General features: G+C 44.8%; 1 protein-coding gene across 1 annotated transcript in view; it reads right to left on the bottom strand.

Annotated features, from left to right (window-relative positions):
- Positions 1-21,727, bottom strand: part of SLCO3A1 (solute carrier organic anion transporter family member 3A1) — a 145,813-nt gene that overhangs the window by 87,027 nt on the left and 37,059 nt on the right. Inside the window, exon 2 of the mRNA XM_067471309.1 lies at positions 13,678-14,143. Within this exon, the coding sequence (XP_067327410.1) occupies positions 13,678-14,143 (466 nt within the window). The remainder of the gene's footprint in view (positions 1-13,677; positions 14,144-21,727) is intronic.

The following is a 21,727-nucleotide window of genomic DNA, read 5'->3' on the forward strand; positions in this document are numbered from 1 at the left end:
CAACAACCACAACAAAAATACAACAACAACAACAAAACTTTATTTATATACCGCTCTATCTCCCCAAGGGGACTCGAGCGGTTTCCAAGTAACATAAACAATACATACAAGAAAAACGGCATAAACATAAAATTAACAAGACAATATAAGCATTAAAACCACAAAAGCACATATATTTAAAATAATAATGATCAAGGCAGTTTAAAAGGCGGGGCTGGGCTATTGCGATTTTAGAGGGTCCAGGAAATTAGGTAGAGTCTATGGCTGTATATTTCCAGGGCCTAACAGAAGAGAGTGACCTGGGTAATTGGTAGAAGAAGATATGGCCAATTTCAACAGTATCTAGGGCAGAGCTAGAACTAGTCGTTCTCAAAGATTTGTTTAAACCACCAGGTCTTCAGCCTCTTACAAAAGGAGGGGAAGGATGGGGACTGTCTTATTTCTCCAGGAAGGGCGTTCCAGAGGCGAGGGGCCACCACCGAGAAGGCCCTCTCTCTCGTCCCCACCAACCGTGCTTGCGACGGTGGTGGGAGCGAAAGGAGTGCCTCCCCAGAAGATCTTAAACTCCCAATACAACTTCTCACTTTGATACCATCACACCACTTATTTATTTATTTATTATTTACTTTATTTATATACCGCTTTTCTCATCCCTCCGGCGACTCAAAGCGGTGAACAACATCAATACAAAACATCACGAGACAAGTATAGGGCAATTAAAAACAATTGTAACATAAATCATTAAACATCCGTATAACAATCATTAGCGCCTCAACAGTAAAATCAGAATCCAGTCTGATCATCCATTATTCCGTATTCCTATGTTCAATTACACTGTTTAATCAAATGCTTGTTAGAACAGCCAGGTCTTCACTTTCCTACGAAACAGCAGCAGGGAGGGGGCCGATCTGATATCTGCAGGCAGGGTGTTCCACAGCCGAGGGGCCACCACTGAGAAGGTCCTGTCTCTCATCCCCGCCAGGCGCACCTGTGATGCAGGCGGAACCGAGAGTAGGGCCTCCCCAGATGATCTTAGTGTCCTAGTTAGTTCATAGGAGGAGATGCGTTCGGAGAGGTAAGTAGGGCCAGAACCATTTAGGGCTTTAGAGGCTAACGCCAGTACTTTAAATTGTGCCCGGCAGCCAGTGGAGCTGGCGCAACAGAGGAGTAGTATGCTCCCTGAGTGCTGCTCCTGTTAGCAACCTGGCTGCCTAACGCTGGACCATTTGAAGCTTCCGAGCAGTCTTCAAAGGCAACCCCACGTAGAGAGTATGTACTTGATACATACTCTGATCTGATCTGGTTTCAGAAGCTAAGCAGGGTTTATCCTAGTTAGTACTTGGATGGGAGACTACAAGGGATTACTACAAATCTCTAGGCTGGGTTCAGACTCCTGCCTGAAACCCCACGAATGCCAGCCAGCATTCACAACACAATTCCGGATGGACCAAGTGTGCTACTCTGCATCAGTTGTGTTTGAGGTCCCCCAAATCCATTCCAACTTATGACAACTTTAAAATGAACCTACCATAGGGCTTTCTTGTTCAGACTTGTTTGGATAGGGTTTGCCATTGCCTTCCTTTGAGGCTGAGAGTGTATGGATTGCCCATGATCACCTAGACCAGTGTTTCTCAACCTTCCTAATGCTGCGACCCCTTAATACAGTTCCTCATGTTGTGGTGACCCCCAACCATAACATCATTTTTGTCGCTACTTCATAACTGTAATTTTGCTACTGTTATGAATCGTAATGTAAATATCTGATATGCAGGATATATTTTCATTCACTGGATGAAATTTGGCACAAATACCCCATATGCCCGAATTTGAATACTGGTGGGATTTGGGGGAGGGGGGGTTGATTTTGTCATTTGGGAGTTGTAGTTGCTAAGATGTATAGTTCACCTACAATTAAAGAGCATTCAGAACTCAACCAATGATGGAATTGAACCAAACTTGGCACACAGAACTCCCATGACCAAGAGAAAATACTGGAAGGGTTTGGTGGGCATTGACCTTGATATGGGGGAGTTGTAGTTCACCTACATACAATGATGGATCTGGACCAAACTTGGCACAAATCCTCAATATGCCGAAATGTGGTGGAGTTTGGGGAAAATAGACCTTGACATCTGGGAGTTGTAGTTGCTGGGATTTATAGTTCACCTACAATCAAAGGGCATTCTGAACACCCCCAGTGATAGAATTGGGCCAAACTTCCCACACAGAACCCTCATGACTAACAGAATATACTGTGTTTTCTGATGGTCTTTTGCGATCCCTCTGACATCCCCCTCGCGACTCCCAGGGATCCTGACCCCCAGGTTGAGAAACACTGACCTAGACTGATTCTGTAGCACAGCAGGGATTTGAACCCTGATCTCAGCATCGGGTGCTTCTTCAACAAACCATTCAAGTCAAGATGGAAAAATTAAGTGCTTGATCTGATTTGAAGCATGCATTGACATCCCTCCTGCCTTGTTTATTCAGCGGAGACCTCGGAAAACCATTAGCAAAATAACAAGAAGCAGAGTGATTGCTGTAATAATATTGGCGACTCAGAGCCAATATGACATTGCGTTTCTCCCCACCTTTTTAATTTAATGAATACATCTGCTTAAGTGGCCTCCCAATTTCGCCTTTACACTGTGCGAAAGCGTTGCTGTTAATGGATCAGAGCTCCAACCCAAAATGAACTGCAGCCTTATTTATGTTTCCATTTAACCGTCTTGTTTATCGTCATGATAAGTGGGCACCCAAGCAACCTCTCCAGACTTGCCGAAAAAAGGTAATTCGGACTTCAGGGAAAGGTGGCTCATTTAAAAGCCCTCGACTTGCTGTCATATTGACAGGGGTCAGCAGTGCAACTGGTGCCATAACATCCTCAGAGAGCCTTGCAGAGACTTACAATAATATAATTATACCCATGTACTCCATATGGCCAAATGAGGACTAAAATGTAAATAAAGGTTTCTGGTTGTTGATAAATGAACATCTTTCTGGGAGCGACTCCCCAAAGGTTGATATAAATATATTGTTGAAGGCTTTCATGGCCGGAATCACTGGGTTGTTGTAGTTTTTTGGGCTGTATGGCCATGTTGGCCACGATGGTCCCCGCTCTTGTTACATCTAGGATAGACTACTGCAACACACTCTACGTGGGGTTGCCTTTGAAGACTGCTCGGAAGCTTCAAATAGTCCAACAAGAGGCGGCCAGATTAATAACTGGGGCGGCATACAGGGAGCATACAATTCCCACGTTACGCCAGCTCCACTGGCTGCCAGTTTGCTATCGGGCACAATTCAAAGTGCTGGCTTTGGCCTATAAAGCCCTAAACGGCCCCGGCCCAAATTACCTGTCCAAATGCATCTCTCCCTATGAACCATTGTGGAGATTAAGATCCCCTGAGGAGGCCCTGCTTTCCGTCCTGCCATTGTCACAGGCGTGATTGGTGGGGATGAGAGACGGGGCCTTCTCGGTGATTGCTCCCCGCCTATGGAACTCCCTTCCTGGTGAGATCAGGTTGACCCCCTCCCTCCTGTCCTTTAGAAGGATGGTAAAAACTTGGCTGTGGAACCAAGCTTTCAGGACAGGGCAATAAAGCGGCAATAGGAAAGATGACCAAGCCGATTGATTTGATGCGGATGACTAGGGCGGTTTTAAATGGTGTATTTTAATATTTTGATAAATGTTTTTAGTGTTTATGTATTGTATGTGAATTTGTGTCCCGGCATTGAATGTTTGCCGTATATATGCTGTGCTCCGCCCTGAGTTCCCTTCGGGGTGAGAAGGGTGGAATATAAATGATTTAAATAAATAATAAATAAATGTTCTAGAAGCATTCTCTCCTGAAGTTTCTCCTGCATCTGTGGCAGACCTCAGAGGTTGTGAGGTATGACCTCACAACCTCTGAGGATGGCTGCCACAGATGCAGGCAAAACGTCAGGAGAAGAATGCTTCTAGAATATGGCCATACAGCCCGAAAAGCTTACAACAACCCAGTTGATATAAATAATACCCCAATTAATATGCCACGTGGCTAGTTTGCAGATGATACCAAATTGGGAGGGGTAGCTAATATCCCAGAAGACAGGAGCAGAATTCAAAACGATCTGAATAGATTAGAGAGATGATTGGCCAAAACTAATACAATGAAGTTCAACAGGGACAAATGCAAGAGACTCCACTTAGGCAGAAAAAAGGAAATGCAAAGATATAGAATGGGGGACACCGGGATCAACAGCAGGCTGTGTGGAAAAGATCTTGGAGTCCTCGTGGGAAGGAAGGGGAATATGAACAATGTCATGAGGCAGCAAAAAAAGCCTATATTGCTACTATGGCTTTGAGGTCCTCCTAGATGCCTCCAAGGTTGGGCAACTTCTATCCTTATCTGATACAGAATGGGGGACTATGCCTGGCTCGAGAGCAGTACATGTGAAAAAGATATTGGAGTCCTTGTGGACAACAAGTTGAACATGAGCCAACAATGTCATGCGGAAGCTCAAAAAGCCAATGGGATTTTGGGCTGCATCAATAGGAGTCTAGTGCCTATAACCAAGGAAGTCATGCTCCCCCTCTATTCTGCCTTGATCAGACCACACCTGGAATCACACTGTGTCCAATTCTGGGCACCACAATTGAAGGGAGATGTTGACTTTAAACTGGAATGTGTCCAGAGGAGGGCGACTAAAATGATCAAGGTCCTGGAGAACAAGCCCTATGAGGAGCAGCTCAAAAAGCTGGGCATGTTTAGCCTTCAGAAGAGAAGGCTGAGAGGAGACATGATGATGTCCATGTATAAAAAGGTAAGGGGACGTCATAGGAAGGAGAGGACAAGCTTGTTTTCTGCTGCCCTGGAGACTGGGACATGGAATGATGGCTTCAAAGTATAGAAAAGAAAGGAGATTCCACCTGAACATTAGGAAGAACTTCCTGATTGCAAGAGGTGTTCAACATCGGAACTCTCTGCCCTAGAGTGTGGTGGAGGTTCCTTCTTTGAAGGCTTTTAAGCAGATGCTAGGAGCCCCCGGTGGTGCAGTGGGTTAAACCCTTGTACCAGCAGGACTGAAGATCAATAGGTCACAGATTCGAGTTTGGGGAGAGAAAAGAGGAGCTCCCTCTGTCAGCTCCAGCTCCCAATGCGGGGACATGAGAGAAGCCTCCCACAAGGATGGTAAAACATCAAAACATCTGGGCATCCCCTGGGCAACGTCCTTGCAGATGTCAATTCTCTCACACCAGAAGCGACTTGCAGTTTCTCAAGTCAATTCTAACACGAAAAAAAGCAGAGGCTGGATGGCCATCTGTCGGGGGTGCTTTGAATGTAATTTTCATGGCAGAATGGGGTTGGACTGGATGGCCCACGAGGTCTCTTCCAACTCTAGGATTCTGTAATTCTATGATTCTGTGAAAAGAATAGACAAGAATGCAGTAGCTATAGTCGAGGAATGGGCTATGCTATAGTTGAGGAAAGGGCTATGCAGTAAACATTGTTCATGGACAAGGATATTTGACAATCCAGTCCTGCTCAAAATTGCAAGAAGTGATAGGACATGACTCAACTTGGAAGGGAAAGAGAGATGTAGTTGGCAGGAAAATCTTAAAAGGTGAAGCCTGAAGGGAAAAGCCTGAGAGTTGACCAAAAGGGCAAAATAAGATGCACTCATCCTACAACGGGAATCAAGGAAAAATTGCAAGCTGCAGAGTTATTAAGCTCTTCAAAACCTCAAGGAAAAGCCGATTAAGTGTTACCACATCATTCTGACCTCGGCGTCAACTAACTAGCACTTTTCACTAATAATCATAATGATCTGGAATATTTTTAAAAAATTATTTGTTCAGCACAAATAATCCTCCTGACTTGATGCCGGCTTGGTAACTTTCCATTATGGTTCAATATATGTAGTTTCAAAACCGGTTAACACACATCTCTGGGATACTCCTATGAACTGCTATATGTTGTTGTATGCCGTTGCTAGGTTCATTTTCCCCAACGACTATGAATGGTATGTTTGCTCGGGTGTGAGGTTGCTCGGATGTGCGGCTGACATCTGGACCAGCTTTGTGTCATTAAATAAACAGCTGCCTTCGAGTCATTATGCCTCTATTTTTCAACCTCAAACTGGGCAAGTTTCCCCTTCGACTCCAAAAAAGGAATTTTCCCCAAGGTCTGGACATTCAGAAGGTGAGATCCTACATTAGAGTTGTATGGCACAAATTACTACAGAACAGGCATGGGCAAACTTTGGCCCTCCAAGGGCCAAAGGAATTGTGGGAATTGAAGTCCAAAATACCTGGAAGGCTGAAGTTTGCCCATGTCCGATATAGAAGGAGTAGTACATTAATGCCTTACTCTTAATTACCTTGTTGATGGGACGCTTCCTACTGGAGTGGAATAATCTACTGCACAGATGGCAAGCTATTTAACCACAGCAGACTGAAAGCCAAAACCAAGGTCAGAACAACATCTGTTATAGAACTCCAATATGCTGATGATAACGTAGTCTGTGCGCATTCAGAAAAAGACCTGCAAGCCACTCTAAGCACCTATGCAGAAGCATATAAGAAGTTCGACCTGTCATTGAACATTGAGAAAACCAAAGTGCCCTTCCAGAAGTCACCAGCCAATTTATATATTTATTTATTTAGGGCTTTTATATCCTGTCCTCTCTCAACCTCCGCAGAGGGACTCAGGACGGCTAACAAAGTGGCACCCCATGGCTCCCACATCAAAACATAAATACACAATTAACAGCAATGTAATAAAAACAATATAAAACAGTATAAACAGTATAAAACCGTATAAACAATATAAAAACAGACAACAAATAGTCAGTGGTCACCGATTTAAATCATTATCCAAGGGCAGTCCATTAGTTCTAAATAAGTCAACACGTCACTAGGTCAGCCTATTCTCCAAAGGCCTGATCCCATAGCCAGGATTTTACTTGTTTCCGTAAGGTCAAGAGGGATGCAGCAGATCTAATTTCACTCGGGAGGGAATTCCACAGCCGGGGGGCCACTACAGAAAAGGCCCTGTCCCTTGTCCCCGCCAGGCGTGATTGTGACAATGGGAGGACAATGAGCAGGGTCTCCTCAGATGATCTTAGGGCCCGAGGTGGATCATAGAGGGAGATTCTGCAATGCCAGAAATACAGCTTAATGGTGTAACATTAGAAAATGTTGACCACTTCCACTACCTTGGCAGACACCTCTCCACAAAAGTCAACATTGACACTGAAATACAACATCGCCTGAGCTCTGCGAGTGCAGCATTCTTCTGAATGAAGCAGAGAGTGTTTGAGGACTGGGACATCCGTAGGGACATCAAGGTGCTTGTTTGCAAATCCATTCTCCTTCCAACCCTGCTATATACCTTTTATCCGATTTTATATCGGATAAAATTGGGCGGATTCGGTCGGGCTTTGACGACACATTAACGGCAGTCTCTGGGGATGTGGCGAGAGCATCTGCTTGTCCAGTTTTGTTGGATTCATTTCAATTGGTTCAGCTTGAGGATGTGGACAGGATCCTTGGAGAGGTACGACCCACCACATGCATCCTAGACCCCTGCCCTTCCTGGCTGATTAAGGAAGCCAGAGGGGGTTTGGCAGGGTGGGTGAAGGTGATGGTTAATACCTCCTTACAGAAAGGAGAGTTTCCAGCGAGCTTAAAACAAGCTATTATAAAACCGCTGTTGAAGAAACCATCACTGGACCCCACCCAATTCGACAACTATCGGCCAGTTTCCAATCTCCCCTACTTGGGCAAAGTCATGGAACGTGTGGTGGCGACACAACTCCAGGGGTTTCTGGTAGACACTGATTATCTAGATCCGGCACAGTCTGGCTTTAGGCCGGGACATGGTACTGAGACAGCCTTGGTCGCCTTGGTAGATGATCTGCGCAGGGAACTAGACAGGGGGAGTGTGTCCCTGTTAGTTCTGCTGGACCTCTCAGCGGCCTTCGATACCGTCGATCACGGTATCCTTCTGGGACGCCTCATGGATATGGGGCTCGGGGGCACTGCTCTGCGGTGGCTCCGATCCTTCCTTGAGGGTCGGTCTCAGAAGGTGTCGTTGGGTGACACCTGTTCGGCCCCACAACCGTTGTTGTGTGGAGTCCCACAGGGTTCAATTCTGTCCCCGATGTTATTTAACATCTACATGAAGCCGCTGGGAGAGATCATTCGGAGTTTCGGAATGAGATGTTATCTCTACGCAGATGATGTCCAAATCTGTCACTCCTTTCCACCTGTCACTAAGGAGGCTGTCCAGACTTTGAATCGGTGCTTGGCTGCTGTGTCGGACTGGATGAGAGCTAACAAATTGAAGTTGAATCCAGACAAGACAGAGGTCCTACTGGTCAGTCGTAAGGCCGAACAGGGTATAGGGTTACAGCCTGTGTTAGACGGGGTTACACTCCCCCTGAAGACGCAGGTTCGCAGCTTGGGAGTGATCCTGGATTCACCCCTGAGCCTGGAACCCCAGGTCTCAGCGGTGGCCGGGAGAGCTTTCGCACAATTAAAACTTGTGCGCCAGCTGCGCCCGTACCTTGGGAAGTCGGATCTGGCCACGGTGGTCCACGCTCTTGTCACATCCCGGCTGGATTACTGCAACGCACTCTACGTGGGGTTGCCCTTGAAGACTGCTCGGAAACTTCAACTAGTCCAACGGGAGGCAGCCAGATTGCTCACCGGAGCGGCATATAGGGAGCACACCACCCCCCTGTTATGCCAGCTCCACTGGCTGCCGATCCAATTCCGAGCACAATTCAAGGTGCTGGTTTTGACCTATAAAATCCTATACGGTTCCGGCCCAGTGTACTTGTCCGAACGGATCTCCTTCTACACACCACCTCGGAGTTTAAGATCCTCTGGGGGGGCCCTGCTCTCGACCCCGCCTTTATCGCAAGTGAGACTGGCGGGGACGAGGAGCAGGGCCTTCTCAGTGGTGGCCCCTCGCCTGTGGAACTCACTCCCCGGGGAGATTAGAACAGCGCCCTCCCTTCTCTCATTCAGGAAACAGTTGAAAACTTGGATGTGGGACCAGGCTTTCGGAAACTCTGGCAGCTAAAAAGAAGGACCATAATGAAGGGCAAATATTGTAGGAACCTATCCTAACCTATTGGACCTATGGAACGCGAAACACCGACCATGAGATTGTTTACTGTTGTGCTATGGTGCTATATATATACTGTTGTTTTTAATCTGTTAATTATTAATTACTGTTTTATATTTGTATGTATTTTTATAAGGGCATCGAATTGTGCCGTCTGTGTAAGCCGCCCTGAGTCCCCCCTCGGGGGTGAGAAGGGCGGGGTATAAGTAACAGAAATAAATAAATAAATAAATACCTGCGAAATGTGGACTGTCTACAGACGTCACACTCAACTCCTGGAACGATTCTGTCAGCGTTGCCTCCAAAAAAAATCCTGCAAATCTTTTGGAAGACAGGCAGTCAAATGTCAGTGTGCTAGAAGAAGCAAAGACCACCATCATTGAAGCGATGCTCCTACGTCATCAACTACGCTAGACTGGCCACATTGTCTGAATGCCCGATCACCGTCTCCCAAAGTAGTTACTATACTCCCAACTCAAGAATGGGAAACAGAATATTGGTGGACAGGAAAAGAGATTTAAAGATGGGCTCAAAACTAACTTTAAAAACTGTGGCATAGACACCGAGAACTGGGAAGCCCTGGCCCCTGAGCGCTCCAGCTGGAGGTCAGCTGTGACCAGCAGTGCTGTAGAATTTGAAGAGGCACGATTGGTATTTGGAGGGCAACAGGGAGAAATATGCCAAGAGGAAGAAGGTATGTCAAGCCAACCTTAAAAACTGTGGCATAGACACCGAGAACTGGGAAGCCCTGGCCCCTGAGCGCTCCAGCTGGAGGTCAGCTGTGACCAGCAGTGCTGTAGAATTTGAAGAGGCACCAATGGTATTTGGAGGGCAAAGGGGAGAAATGTGCCAAGAGGAAGAAGATATGTCAAGCCAACCCTGACCAGACCCACCTTCCACCTGGAAGCCGATATCCTCACTGTGGAAGAACATGTGGATCAAGAATAGGGCTCCACAGTCACCTACGTATCCAGTGCCAAGACACTACATTTGGAAGGCCATCATACTTGGACAACATCTCCTAGGTAAGTAAGTAACATTAATGCTGCACAATCCTTGGGTTGAGAAACTGTTGTACAACCCAATCAAGACACCCAAGACAATGGGCAATGTCGCATCACGGGAAACATGGTGGATGCTCCATATGGACCACAAATGCCCAACATTTTTGGAAATACAACAACATCAACAAGATTGTGCCCCAGCGATGTTTTAACAAGGGCAACGCCTGTGAACTGCTAGTTTCTCATCTCAAGAAAAAGGACAATTTCAGGGGTAAGGCCAAGACACATTATGGAATCTTATGATGAAAAATGGGCACTTTTTCCACCAGTTTGGGCATTTTTCAAGAGATTTCAGAGGAGGACATCTTGGCAGTCACTAAAGGTAATTAAGAAAGGTGGTGAGGAGGAACTTATTGTCCAGAAAGTCATCACTGATCACTTTCAAGTCAGTCAAAAATAAAATACCCATATGATTAAAGTTCAAGGTTATTTTATTTTTTTTGCAGATCCTGCTCACAGAAGACATTAGGAGGAGATCTTCCTAATTAGCCACTGCCTCATTACGGTTGTCAGGCCAAAAAGGATTATTAACAGATCATCAGCTTTCTCTAACGCCGGCAAACGGTAGATAAATAGAATGGTTTTCTCAGCCGTGACTTTCCAATTAGGAAAACCAATAGGCAAGGAGGAAAGATGGGTCATTCTCTTGCCATTCCTTTCCTGCCTGCCACCTGAAAAGACACCAAGGGCCTCCCCAAAATCATCAATATCTAGACAGCTCCAATGTTACAAAGCAATCTTTTGAACAGCAGTGAGTCACGAAGCATTCAGATGGGGAAAAGATGGCTCCTATACAAGAGTTACATGTTGTTAGCACTGCACAACTTTTGCATTGAACAATATTATTTACTTATTTTTTTACAGCATTTATATTCCACTCTTCTCACCCCGCAGGGGACACAGGGCGGATTGCAATGCACATATATATGGCAAACATTCAATGCCATAGACACACAACATATATAGCAGTGTTTCCAAACCTAGGAGTTGGGACCCCTGGTGGGGGGTCGCAAGGGGGTTTCAGAGGGGTCGTGAAAGACCATCAGAAAATGCAGCATTTTCTGTTGGTCATGTGGGTTCTGTGTGGGAAGTCTGGCCCAATTCTATCTTTGGTGGGGTTCAGAATGCTCTTTGATTGTAGGTGAACTATAAATTCCAGCAACTATAACTCCCAAATGTCAAGGTCTATTTCCCCCAAACTCCATCTGTGTTCATATTTGGGTATATGGAGTATTTGTGCCAAGTTGGTCCAGATCCATCGTTGTTTCAGTCCACAGTGCTCTCTGGATGTAGGTGAACTACAACTCCTAAATTCAAGGTCAATGCCCACCAAACTCCCAAATGTCAAGGTCTATTTTCCTCAAACTCCACCAATGTTCACATTTGGGCATATTGCGTATTTATGCCAAGTTTGGTCTGGATGTAGGTGAACTACAATTCCAAAATTTAAGGTCAATACCCACTAAACCCTTCAAGTATTTTCTGTTGGTCATGGAAAGTTCTGTGTGTCAAGATTGGTTCAATTCCATCGTTGGTGGAGTTCAGAATGCTCTTTAATTTTAGGTGAACTACAAATCCCAGCAACTACAACTCCCAAATGACAAAATCAACCCAACCCCCCAGTATTCAGATTTGGGTGTAATGGGTATTTGTGCCGAATTTGATGCAATGGATGAATATCAGATATTATTATGATTCATAACAGTAGCAAAACTACCTTTGTGAAGTAGCAACAAAAATAAGGTTATGGTTGGGGGGTCACCACAACATGAGGAACTGTATTAAGGGGTCGTGGCATTAGGAAGGTTGAGAAATACTGATATATAGACAGAGACACAGAGGCTATTTAACTTTCCAGCTTCATGAGGGTATGCTTTCTTGAATTCTGGCCACTGGGGGAGCTATTGCTTCACCATCCACTTGTGACATCGAAGCAGTGCGTTCTCATTCTTTGCACACTGCTGGAGAATTTCATGGTGTCATAAAATAATCAAATTAGCCTCCCCACATAAGCGGTACCTAAATGTTCTACTTATTATTTATTTATTTATTTATTTATTTATTTATTTATTTATGGTATTTATATCCTGTCTCTTTTCTACTCCAAAAGGGGACTCAGGACAGCTTACATAGGCTGCAATTCGATGCCCTTACATGAACAATGAATACAATAACTATTAAACAAACCATCAAAATATATAAAATACATAAAATACATAAGGCATTAATTAAACAATATAAAAATATTTGTTACCAAATAGAATCGTATCCTCATGTAAATCACCTTTCCAATCCATTTCCACTAAAGTGCTAATTTATGCCTGCTGACCGAAAGCCTGATCCTATAGCCACAATTTTACTTTCTTCCTGAAAGCCAGGAGAGATGGGATTGATCATATCTCGCTCGGAAGCGCGTTCCACAGGCGGGGGGCCACCACCGAGAAGGCCTTGTCTCTCGTCCCCAACAGCCGCATTTGTGATGTTGGTGGGAGTGAGAGCAGGGCCTCCCCGGATGATCTTAAGTTATGACGTGGGACGTAGAGGCAGATGCATTCGAACAAGTAAGCTGCGCCAGAACCATATAGAGTTGTATAGGTCAAAACCAGCACAGATGCAACTGTCTTTCGGGCTGCAAAGGTCGACAGCAATCTAGACAAATGGACAGAAGCTCACTCCGACCTGGGCTGGCTTCGAACTCATGACCTCTCGGTCAGTAGTGATTTCAATGCAGCTGACTCCCAACTAGCTGCGCCACAATCCTGTCCTATAATCATCATCATCATCATCATCATCATCATCATCATCATCATCTGACATGAATGTATAACCAAATGCACAATTTCTCTACCTTCGTGTCCCAAGATATGACTGAACTCACACACATTAGTGATGGAAAGAATATTCATTACTCTATTTTTCCAGGTGGACAAACAGGGTTCCTGACACTCCGAAATAAATATTAGTACAGCTATAGATCTCCACCTATGTCTTCCACAGCAAAAATTGCTCTTTTGAGTCTATTGGTTGGCACAATATCTATTGATGTATGGACCTTCTAAATCAGAATATTGTTGGAAATGTAATACTGCTAATGTTTCCAAAGGCATATGATTTGGAGTTGTTCCACACAGTAGCTGCATTTTGAGACAAAGTAATCACATGTGTAAATATGGTTTTGGAAAGTTCCTTCAAGGACATGAATGCTATTTTGAATGACTGACCTGTTTCTCTGAAATTAACACAGACAAGAGAAATTGGTTTTTGATCCATGTTTGACTGCTAAAAAATTAATACTTGATTGCTGGGATGATCATTTTGATCCACCTGTGATACAATGGATTGAAGATCTGACAACACTTGCAACATTTCTGACAACACTTGCTCTCCTTTCTTATCTACCAAATATGAGACAAAAACTCCAAAGCTATCCATGCCGAGAAGATAAAGACTAGGTGTAATGAAAGAGGAAATAACCCTGATTGTGGGTCACTTACCTATATACAGGGAGGAATCTTTCCGTCTCACATGGTCATCGATGTAGGAAACTCCCAAAGGTTGTACGGGTGTAGCCCCAATGCCGAGGAGAACTTGTGCCCCGATGAGAAGCAAATACATCATGTTGGTGGCAGTCCGGTTCCTGCAGATAAGATCCGGGTCCGGTCCCTCTTCGCGGGTGGACCCATTGACCACACACACGTCCCTGCCTTCAGCTCCCCAACGGATCTCCCCAGACTCATATTCATACTGGTGGGTAAGGAACTCGGGTAGTGCGGAAAGGAGGGCCCCCAGCGCCATCACGATCCCTCCGCATCCGATCAGGCGCGGCCTGTGACCCCGGGCGCCAAAGTAGCTCACAAAGAGGATGAGGGCCAGGTTCCCAATCTCGAAGCTGCTGGCAATGACACCCACGTCGGCACTCTGGAGGTTGAACCGTCGCTCCAAGGTGGTCAGGACGCTCACCTGTAAAGCAACGGAGAGATGGAGACCCATGTTATGCCAACATCACATCTTTGTATTCTGAGGGACAACAACAAAAACAACAACAGCAACAATATTTATTACGGTCCATAGACCCATCAATAATAATAATAATAATAACAATAATAATAGCACTTTATATTCCACACTTCTCACCCCAAAGGGGACTCAGGGCGGATCACAGTACATATACACGGCAAATATTCAATGCCGCTTTGTATAGACCAGGGGTCCTCAAACTACGGCCCATGGGCCGGCCCCGGCCTCCCAAGGGCATTTATCTGGCCTGCGGGGTGTGGAGAAGGGTGAGTCCCCCTTTGGGGTCGCATCGCCTGCCGCTTCCCTGGCCCAGCCTGGCCTTCTCCTGCCTTCAGGATGGGGCCTCACCTCATTCCGAAGGCAGGAGATGGCGAGAGAGGCGGCACGCGAAGCCACCTTGGGGCCGCTTCCTCTGCCGCCTCTTTGGCCCAGCCTGGCTATCTCCTGCCTTCGGGACGGGGCCTCACCTCATCCCAAAGGCAGGAGATGGCGAGGGAGACAGCAGGCGAAGCGGCTTTGGGGGCACTTCCCCAGCTGCCTCCCTTGGCCCAGCCTGGCCTTCTCCTGCCCTCGGGACAAGGGGGCCACTCCCCTAATTTTGCTGGGGAGCAAATTCCACAGGTGGGGGGCCACTGCCAAGAAGGCCCTGTCTCTCATCCCTGCAAAGCACATTTGCGACAGAGGTGGGACTGAGAGTAGGGCTAGATGGGATATGTTCTGTATCTCAAAATGTATAACTGGTAGGGCAAAACTGATGTCATTTTTGGAATCAACAAATCAAATATATCCAGAAACAGGCCCAAAATATGTGTTGGCCAGTGTATTATATATATTGCTGTAGTCCAGTATGGCTCATTGCAGCATTTTTTGCTTTGCAGCAGCCCCTTAACATTATTATTATGTCGTGTTCAACATCTTTATTAATGAGATGAAGGGCTAGAAGGCAGGATCATCAAGTTTGCACCCAACACCAAATTGGGAGGGATAGCCAATACTCCAGAGGACAGGAGCAGGATTCAAAACGATCTTGACAGATTAGAGAGATGGGCCAAAACTAACAAAATGAAGTTTAACAGTGACAAATGCAAGATACTCCACTTTGGCAGGAAAAACGAAATGCAAAGATATAGCAAGCTTGTTTTCTGCTTCCTTGGAGACTAGGACTCGAAACAATGGCTTCAAAATACAAGAGAGGAAATTCCATCTGAACATGAGGAAGAACTTGCTGACTGTGAGAGCTGTTCAGCAGTGGAACTCTCTGCCCCGGAGTGTGGTGGAGGCTCCTTCTTTTGAAGCTTTTAAACAGGGGCTGGATGGCCATCTGTCAGGGGTGATTTGAATGCAATATTCCTGCTCCTTGGCAGAATGGGGTTGGACTGGATGGCCCATGACGTCGCTTCCAACGCTTTGATTCTATGATTCTATGATTATGATTATGATTATTATTTACCCACTTTCCTCTCTTATATGAGACTATACACTGTCATCTGGCACTTGAGCAGGAATGAAAACTTTGAGGGGTGTAAACCAATGAAGATAATAATGGCTGCAATTTCTTCCTGGTTTCTTGTTTCCTAGCACAGCCCACTGAAACACTAGAATTGATGAGGTAGAGCCCACAGCCGGCCATTTTTCACAATGCGACCAAGATTAATAGTGGGGTTCCTGCCACAACCGTTACCATTTAAAACAGCAGGACGGAAGAAAGAGCACGGCAGCAAATGCTCCCACTCCGCGTGGGAAAACACGCCCATCACAGGCAGCTTTGCCTGCTCTTTAATGCAAAGGCTCCAGTTGTGACTTGTCCCTCTCCGATGCAGACCCCAAAAGCAGCCCAAAGATGGTGGTGTCAAACTGCATTAATTCTGCAATGCAGACTACTAGATGCATCCTTAGTCTGTGAAAGCTTGCGCTACTGACATTGTTCTCTCATTCTCCAGGTTGGTACAAGATGCCTTTGCATATTGATGTTCCAGACCAATATGGCTATGTCTTTGAATCTGAATACTTACAACTCTTCTACTTTGCTGTGTTCACATCACCTGTCCCTTGTCTTTGGAAACCTCAATTATATTGCACAACCACCCTATCCACAGGTGTGGTAACAATGGCTTCATTTATCCCCTTCCAACAAAGAATATAATAATAAACTACTCAGGGACTTCTGAATTCAGACTGAGCACAATACTCCTGACCTCACGATCGTGGAAAAAAACCAAGTATGGATTGTCAATGTTGCAATCCCAGACAACAGCAGAACTGACGAGAAGCAAATGGAAAAGGTGACACAATACAAGGATTTAAAGATCAAACTGCAAAGACTCTGGCCCAAGCCAGTCAAGGGGGTCCCAGTGGTGATTGGCACACTGGGTGCAGTACCTAAAGACCTTGGCCTGCACTTAAACACAATCAGCACTGACAAAATTACCATCCTACTCCACCCTACTCAGATCTGCATGCATTATTTACCAATACATCACATAGTCCTAGACATTGGAAAGGGTGTGGTGTATGATCAACTACAACAGCCAGCATAGTGATCTTGTTTGCTGTGAACTAATCTTGTTATGTATCTAATAATAATAATAATAATAATAATAATAATAATACTTTCGTTGTAACCCACCCTATCTCCCTGAGGGGACTCAGAGCGGTTTCCAAGAGAAGTGGCAAACATTCAATGCCATAATAAAGCAGACAAACAACAAATCAATCAATCAATTATTATTATTATTATTATTATTATTATTATTATTATTTCATACACTTGTACCCCGCCTTTCTCACCCCCGAGGGGGGACTCAAGGCGGCCTCACAGCAAACACCATTCAGTGTCATAACAATCATAAAAACATTCAACAAATTCATTAAAATCACATTAAATAAACAGTTGTTATTTGACACCATAAATAAAACAACATCAATACAAACTTGTAGTAGCTAACTAAAAATAACCAAACAGTAAGAGCTTACATAAACATAATGTATCACATCACACACAATTACCAACATAATATAAAACTGAGCAGCTAAAATGCATTAAAAATATGGAATAGTTTACTGCCTCTGGGCATTTTCTACGCCTCCCAGTGTGCCTCTATATATTATTTGGGCTGTAAGTCTTTCATTTCAATAGCATCTGCCACAGATCCACGTAAAAGTCTAGGAATGAAAGTCTAGGAATTAAACCCTTGTACCGGCAGGACTGAAGACTGTCAGGTTGGAAATTTGAATCCGGGGAGAGCGTGGATGAGCTCCAGCTCCAGCTCCCCATGTGAGGACATGAGAGAAGCCTCCCAAAAGGATATCAAACATCCAGGCAACATTCCCTGGGCAATGTCCTTGCAGATGGCCAATTCTCTTACACCAAAAGCGACTTGCAGTTTCTCAAGTCACTCCTGACACGAAAAAAGAAACTAAGTTACCATAGTGCTTTTTAAACTGTTGCATCGCACTCCTGGCTCAAGTTCAACTTGTTCTCACCAAAGACTCCAAGGTTTTTTTCCCATGGACTGGTGTCGAGCCAGGCATCACCCATTCTATATCTTTGCATTTCATTTTTTTCTGCCTACATTTGTCCTTGTTGACATTCATTTTGCTCTATAATCTGTTAAGGCCATTTTGAATTCTGATCTTGTCCTCCGGAGTACTAGCTATCCCCCCTAATTTGGTATCATAGTTTTTAGTTCGGCCCACTCAAAGCTATGTTATGTTATTTTATTTTACTGTGTTATTTTATTTTACGATTTTGCCTTATCGTCTTTGTACTCATATGTTGTATGTATTTTACTGTGTTGTTATTGTGTTTTGGTTTTACTTTATTGTAATATGCTGTTGGGCTTGGCCTCATGTAAGCCGCCCCGAGTCCCCATTAGGGAGATGGTGGCGGGGTATTAAATAAAGTTTATTATATTATTATCATCATCATCATCATCATCATCATCTGCAAACTTGATAAGCACACCCTCTAAACCAGGGGCACACAAACTTTTTAAACAGAGGGCCAGGTCACAGTAACTCAAACTGTTGGAGGGCCAGATTATAATTTGGAAAAAACATGAATGAATTCCTATGCACACTGCACATATTTTATTTGTAGTGCAAAAAAAAAAAAACACACCTAAATGCAATACAATGATTAAACTGAAGAACAATGTAAACAAATATAAACTTATTAGTATTTCAATGGGAAGTGTGGGCCTGCTTTTGGCTGATGAGATAGGATTGTTGTTGTTGTGTGCTTTCAAGTCGTTTCAGACTTAGGTTGACCCTGAGCGAGGGCTGGGTAAATGACCTTGGAGGGCCGTATCCAGCCCCCAGACCTTAGTTTGAGGACCCCTGCTCTAAACCTTCATCCAAGTCATTAGTAAAGAGGTTGAACAGAACCGGGCCCAGGAGAGAACCCTCTTAGAATCATAGAATCATAGAATCAAAGAGTTGGAAGAGACCTCATGGGCCATCCAGTCCAACCCCCTGCCAAGAAGCAGGAATATTGCATTCAAATCACCCCTGACAGATGGCCATCCAGCCTCTGTTTAAAAGCTTCCAAAGAAGGAGCCTCCACCACACTCTGGGGCAGAGAGTTCCACTGCTGAACGGCTCTCACAGTCAGGAAGTTCTTCCTCATGTTCAGATGAAATCTCCTCCCTTGTAGTTTGAAGCCATTGTTTTGTGTCCTAGTCTCCAGGGAAGCAGAAAACAAGCTTGCTCCCTCCTCCCTGTGGCTTCCTCTCACATATTTATACATGGCTATCATATCCCCTCTCAGCCTTCTCTTCTTCAGGCTAAACATGCCCAGCTCCTTTAGCCGCTCCTCATAGGGCTTGTTCTCCAGACCTTTTATCATTTTAGTCGCTTCATGGCACCCAAATAGTCACTTCTTTCCAGGATGATGAAGAGGCTCCCTTTGGATGCGGTCACTCAAAGAATTACAAATTCACCTATCAGTAGCATTGCCTAACCCACATTCTTGCAAGAAGGTCATGGGGGACTTTGTCAAAGTTCTTACTGAAACCAAGATAAGCTCCATCCACAGCATTCCCTGCAACTACCAAGCTTGTAACTCTATTGAAAAAAGAGATAAGATTAGTCTGGCATGACTTTGTTTTTGAGGAATCCATGTTGACTTTTAGTCATCACAGCATTCCTTTCTAAGTGATTGCAGATTGCCTCCATAACAGTGGTTCTCAACCTTTCCAATGCCGTGACCCCTTAATGCAGTTCCATATGTTGTGGTGACCCCCAACCATAATATTGTTGTATTGTCGAAGGCCTTCATGGCCGGAATCACTAGGTTGTTGTAGGTTTTTTTGGGCTATATGGCCATGGTCTAGCGGCATTCTCTCCTGACGTTTCGCCTGCATCTATGGCAAGCATCCTCACTACCTCTGAGAATGCTTGCCATAGATGCAGGCGAAACGTCAGGAGAGAATGCCTCTAGACCATGGCCATATAGCCCGAAAAAACCTACAACCCATAATATTGTTTTCGTTGCTACTTGACACCTGTCATTTTACTACTGTTATAAATCATAATGTAAATATCTGATATGCAGGATGTATTTTCATAAATTAAGCACCAATACCCAATATGCCCAAATGTAAATTCTAGTGGGGTTGGGGGGGGGGGGGGATTGATTTTGTCATTTGGGAGTTGTAATTGCTGGGATTTATAGTTCACTTATAATCAAAGAGCATTCTGACCTCCACCAGCGATGGATTTAAACCGAACTTGGCACACAGAACTCCCATGACCAACAGAAAAAACTGTAAGGGTTTTGTGAGCATTGACCTTGAGGTTGGGATTTGTAGTTCACCTATACCCAGAGGAGTGCTATGGATTCATGCAATGATGGATCTGGACTAAACTTAGCACGAATACTCAATATGCCCAAATGTAAACACTGGTGGAGTCTGGGGAAAATGGACCTTGACATTTGGGAGTTGTAGTTGTTGGGAATTATAGTTCACCTACAATCAAAGAGCATTCTGAACTCGACCAACAATAGAATTAGGTCAAACTTCCCACACAGAATCCCAATGATCAACAGAAAATACTGTTTTCTGATAGTCTTTGGCGACCCCTTTGACACCCCCAAACGACCCCCTCAGGGGTCCCGACCCCCAGGTTGAGAAACACTGCTCCATAAGGATCTTTCCTGGTATTGATGTCAGGCAGACTGGAATTGGTCATTGTTTGGGTCCATGAAAGACCAAGTGCTATAACTGTACTATAATTGTGGAGCCCCTGGTGGCACAGTGGGTTAAACCACTGTACCAGCAGGACTGAAGACCAACAGGTCGCAGGTTCGAATCCAGGGAGAACGCGGAGGAGCTCCCTCTGTCAGCTCCAGCTCCTCATGCGGGGACATGAGAGAAGCCTCCCACAAGGATGGTAAAACATCAAAATATCCGGGTGTCCCATGGGCAACGTCCTTGCAGATGGCCAATCTCTCACACCAGAAGCGACTTGCAGTTTCTCACATGACAAAAAAAAACCTATAACTGTGTTGTATGGATACACTCAGAGATTGGGCTGGACGAATGGGGAGGTAAGAGGGAGAGAAGGCTGTTTTTAGATCACCCCCCCCCCCCCCTTGGCAGGGCTGGTGTTGCTGCGGTATGAAGGTTAGAGCGATGAAAGGCTCCCTTCGCAGCTCCCACGCCCAACGTTCCAGCTGCAATCGCTCCATGACAAACCCATGTTCCTGTGTGGTTGGAGTCTGGCACCAAACCAACGGAAACCACAACCTTTGGATCCTTATTCGGATGGCTGCAACACGCTCCCAGTGAGGCCACCTTTGAAGAGTTGATGCCAGTGTCAACTAAGGCAGTTATGCAGATCATACAACTCCCTTCTCCAACCACTTCTGCTCTGTTTCCAGATCCATTGCTAAATTCCAATTATGACCCTAAAAAGCCCTGGAATCCAGGCCAACATGCAGGCTATATTCTATTTATTTATTTGCGACATTTATATGCCGCCCTTCTCACCCCGAAGGGGACACAGAGCGGCTTACAAGATATATATACATACAGTATATTATGTTACTAGCTGTACCTGCCACGCGTTACTGTGGGCAACTTTCCCTCCCTCTTTCTCTCCTTTCCCTCCTTCCTTCGCTCCTTCTTTCCTTCCTTCCCTTTTCTTCTTTCCTTCTCTCCTTCCTTCTCTACCTCTTTCCTTCTTTCCCTTTTTCTTTTCCTTCCGCTTTCTCTCCCTCTTTCTCTCTCTCTTTTTTCTTTCTCCCCTTCCCTCCCTCCCTCTTCCCTTTTTTTCTGTATTGTGATTTAGCTTTTCGTCATTTAGATTTTTGGGGGTTTTAAGTCCTTTCTACTGTTTTTTAGGGAGTTTTATGAGGAATGGTCACTCATTGGCCTGTTAGGGGTATAGTGTCCAAATTTCAAGTCAGTTTGTCCAGTAGTTTTTGAGTTATGTTAATCCAACAAATGAACATTACATTTTTATTTATATAGATTAGCATAGTGCAATATCAATATTAAATATTACTATATTGTACTATACCAT

The sequence above is a fragment of the Anolis sagrei genome, chromosome 9 (genome assembly GCF_037176765.1).
Source record: "Anolis sagrei isolate rAnoSag1 chromosome 9, rAnoSag1.mat, whole genome shotgun sequence".
In the NCBI taxonomy this organism is placed as follows: Eukaryota; Metazoa; Chordata; class Lepidosauria; order Squamata; family Dactyloidae; genus Anolis; species Anolis sagrei.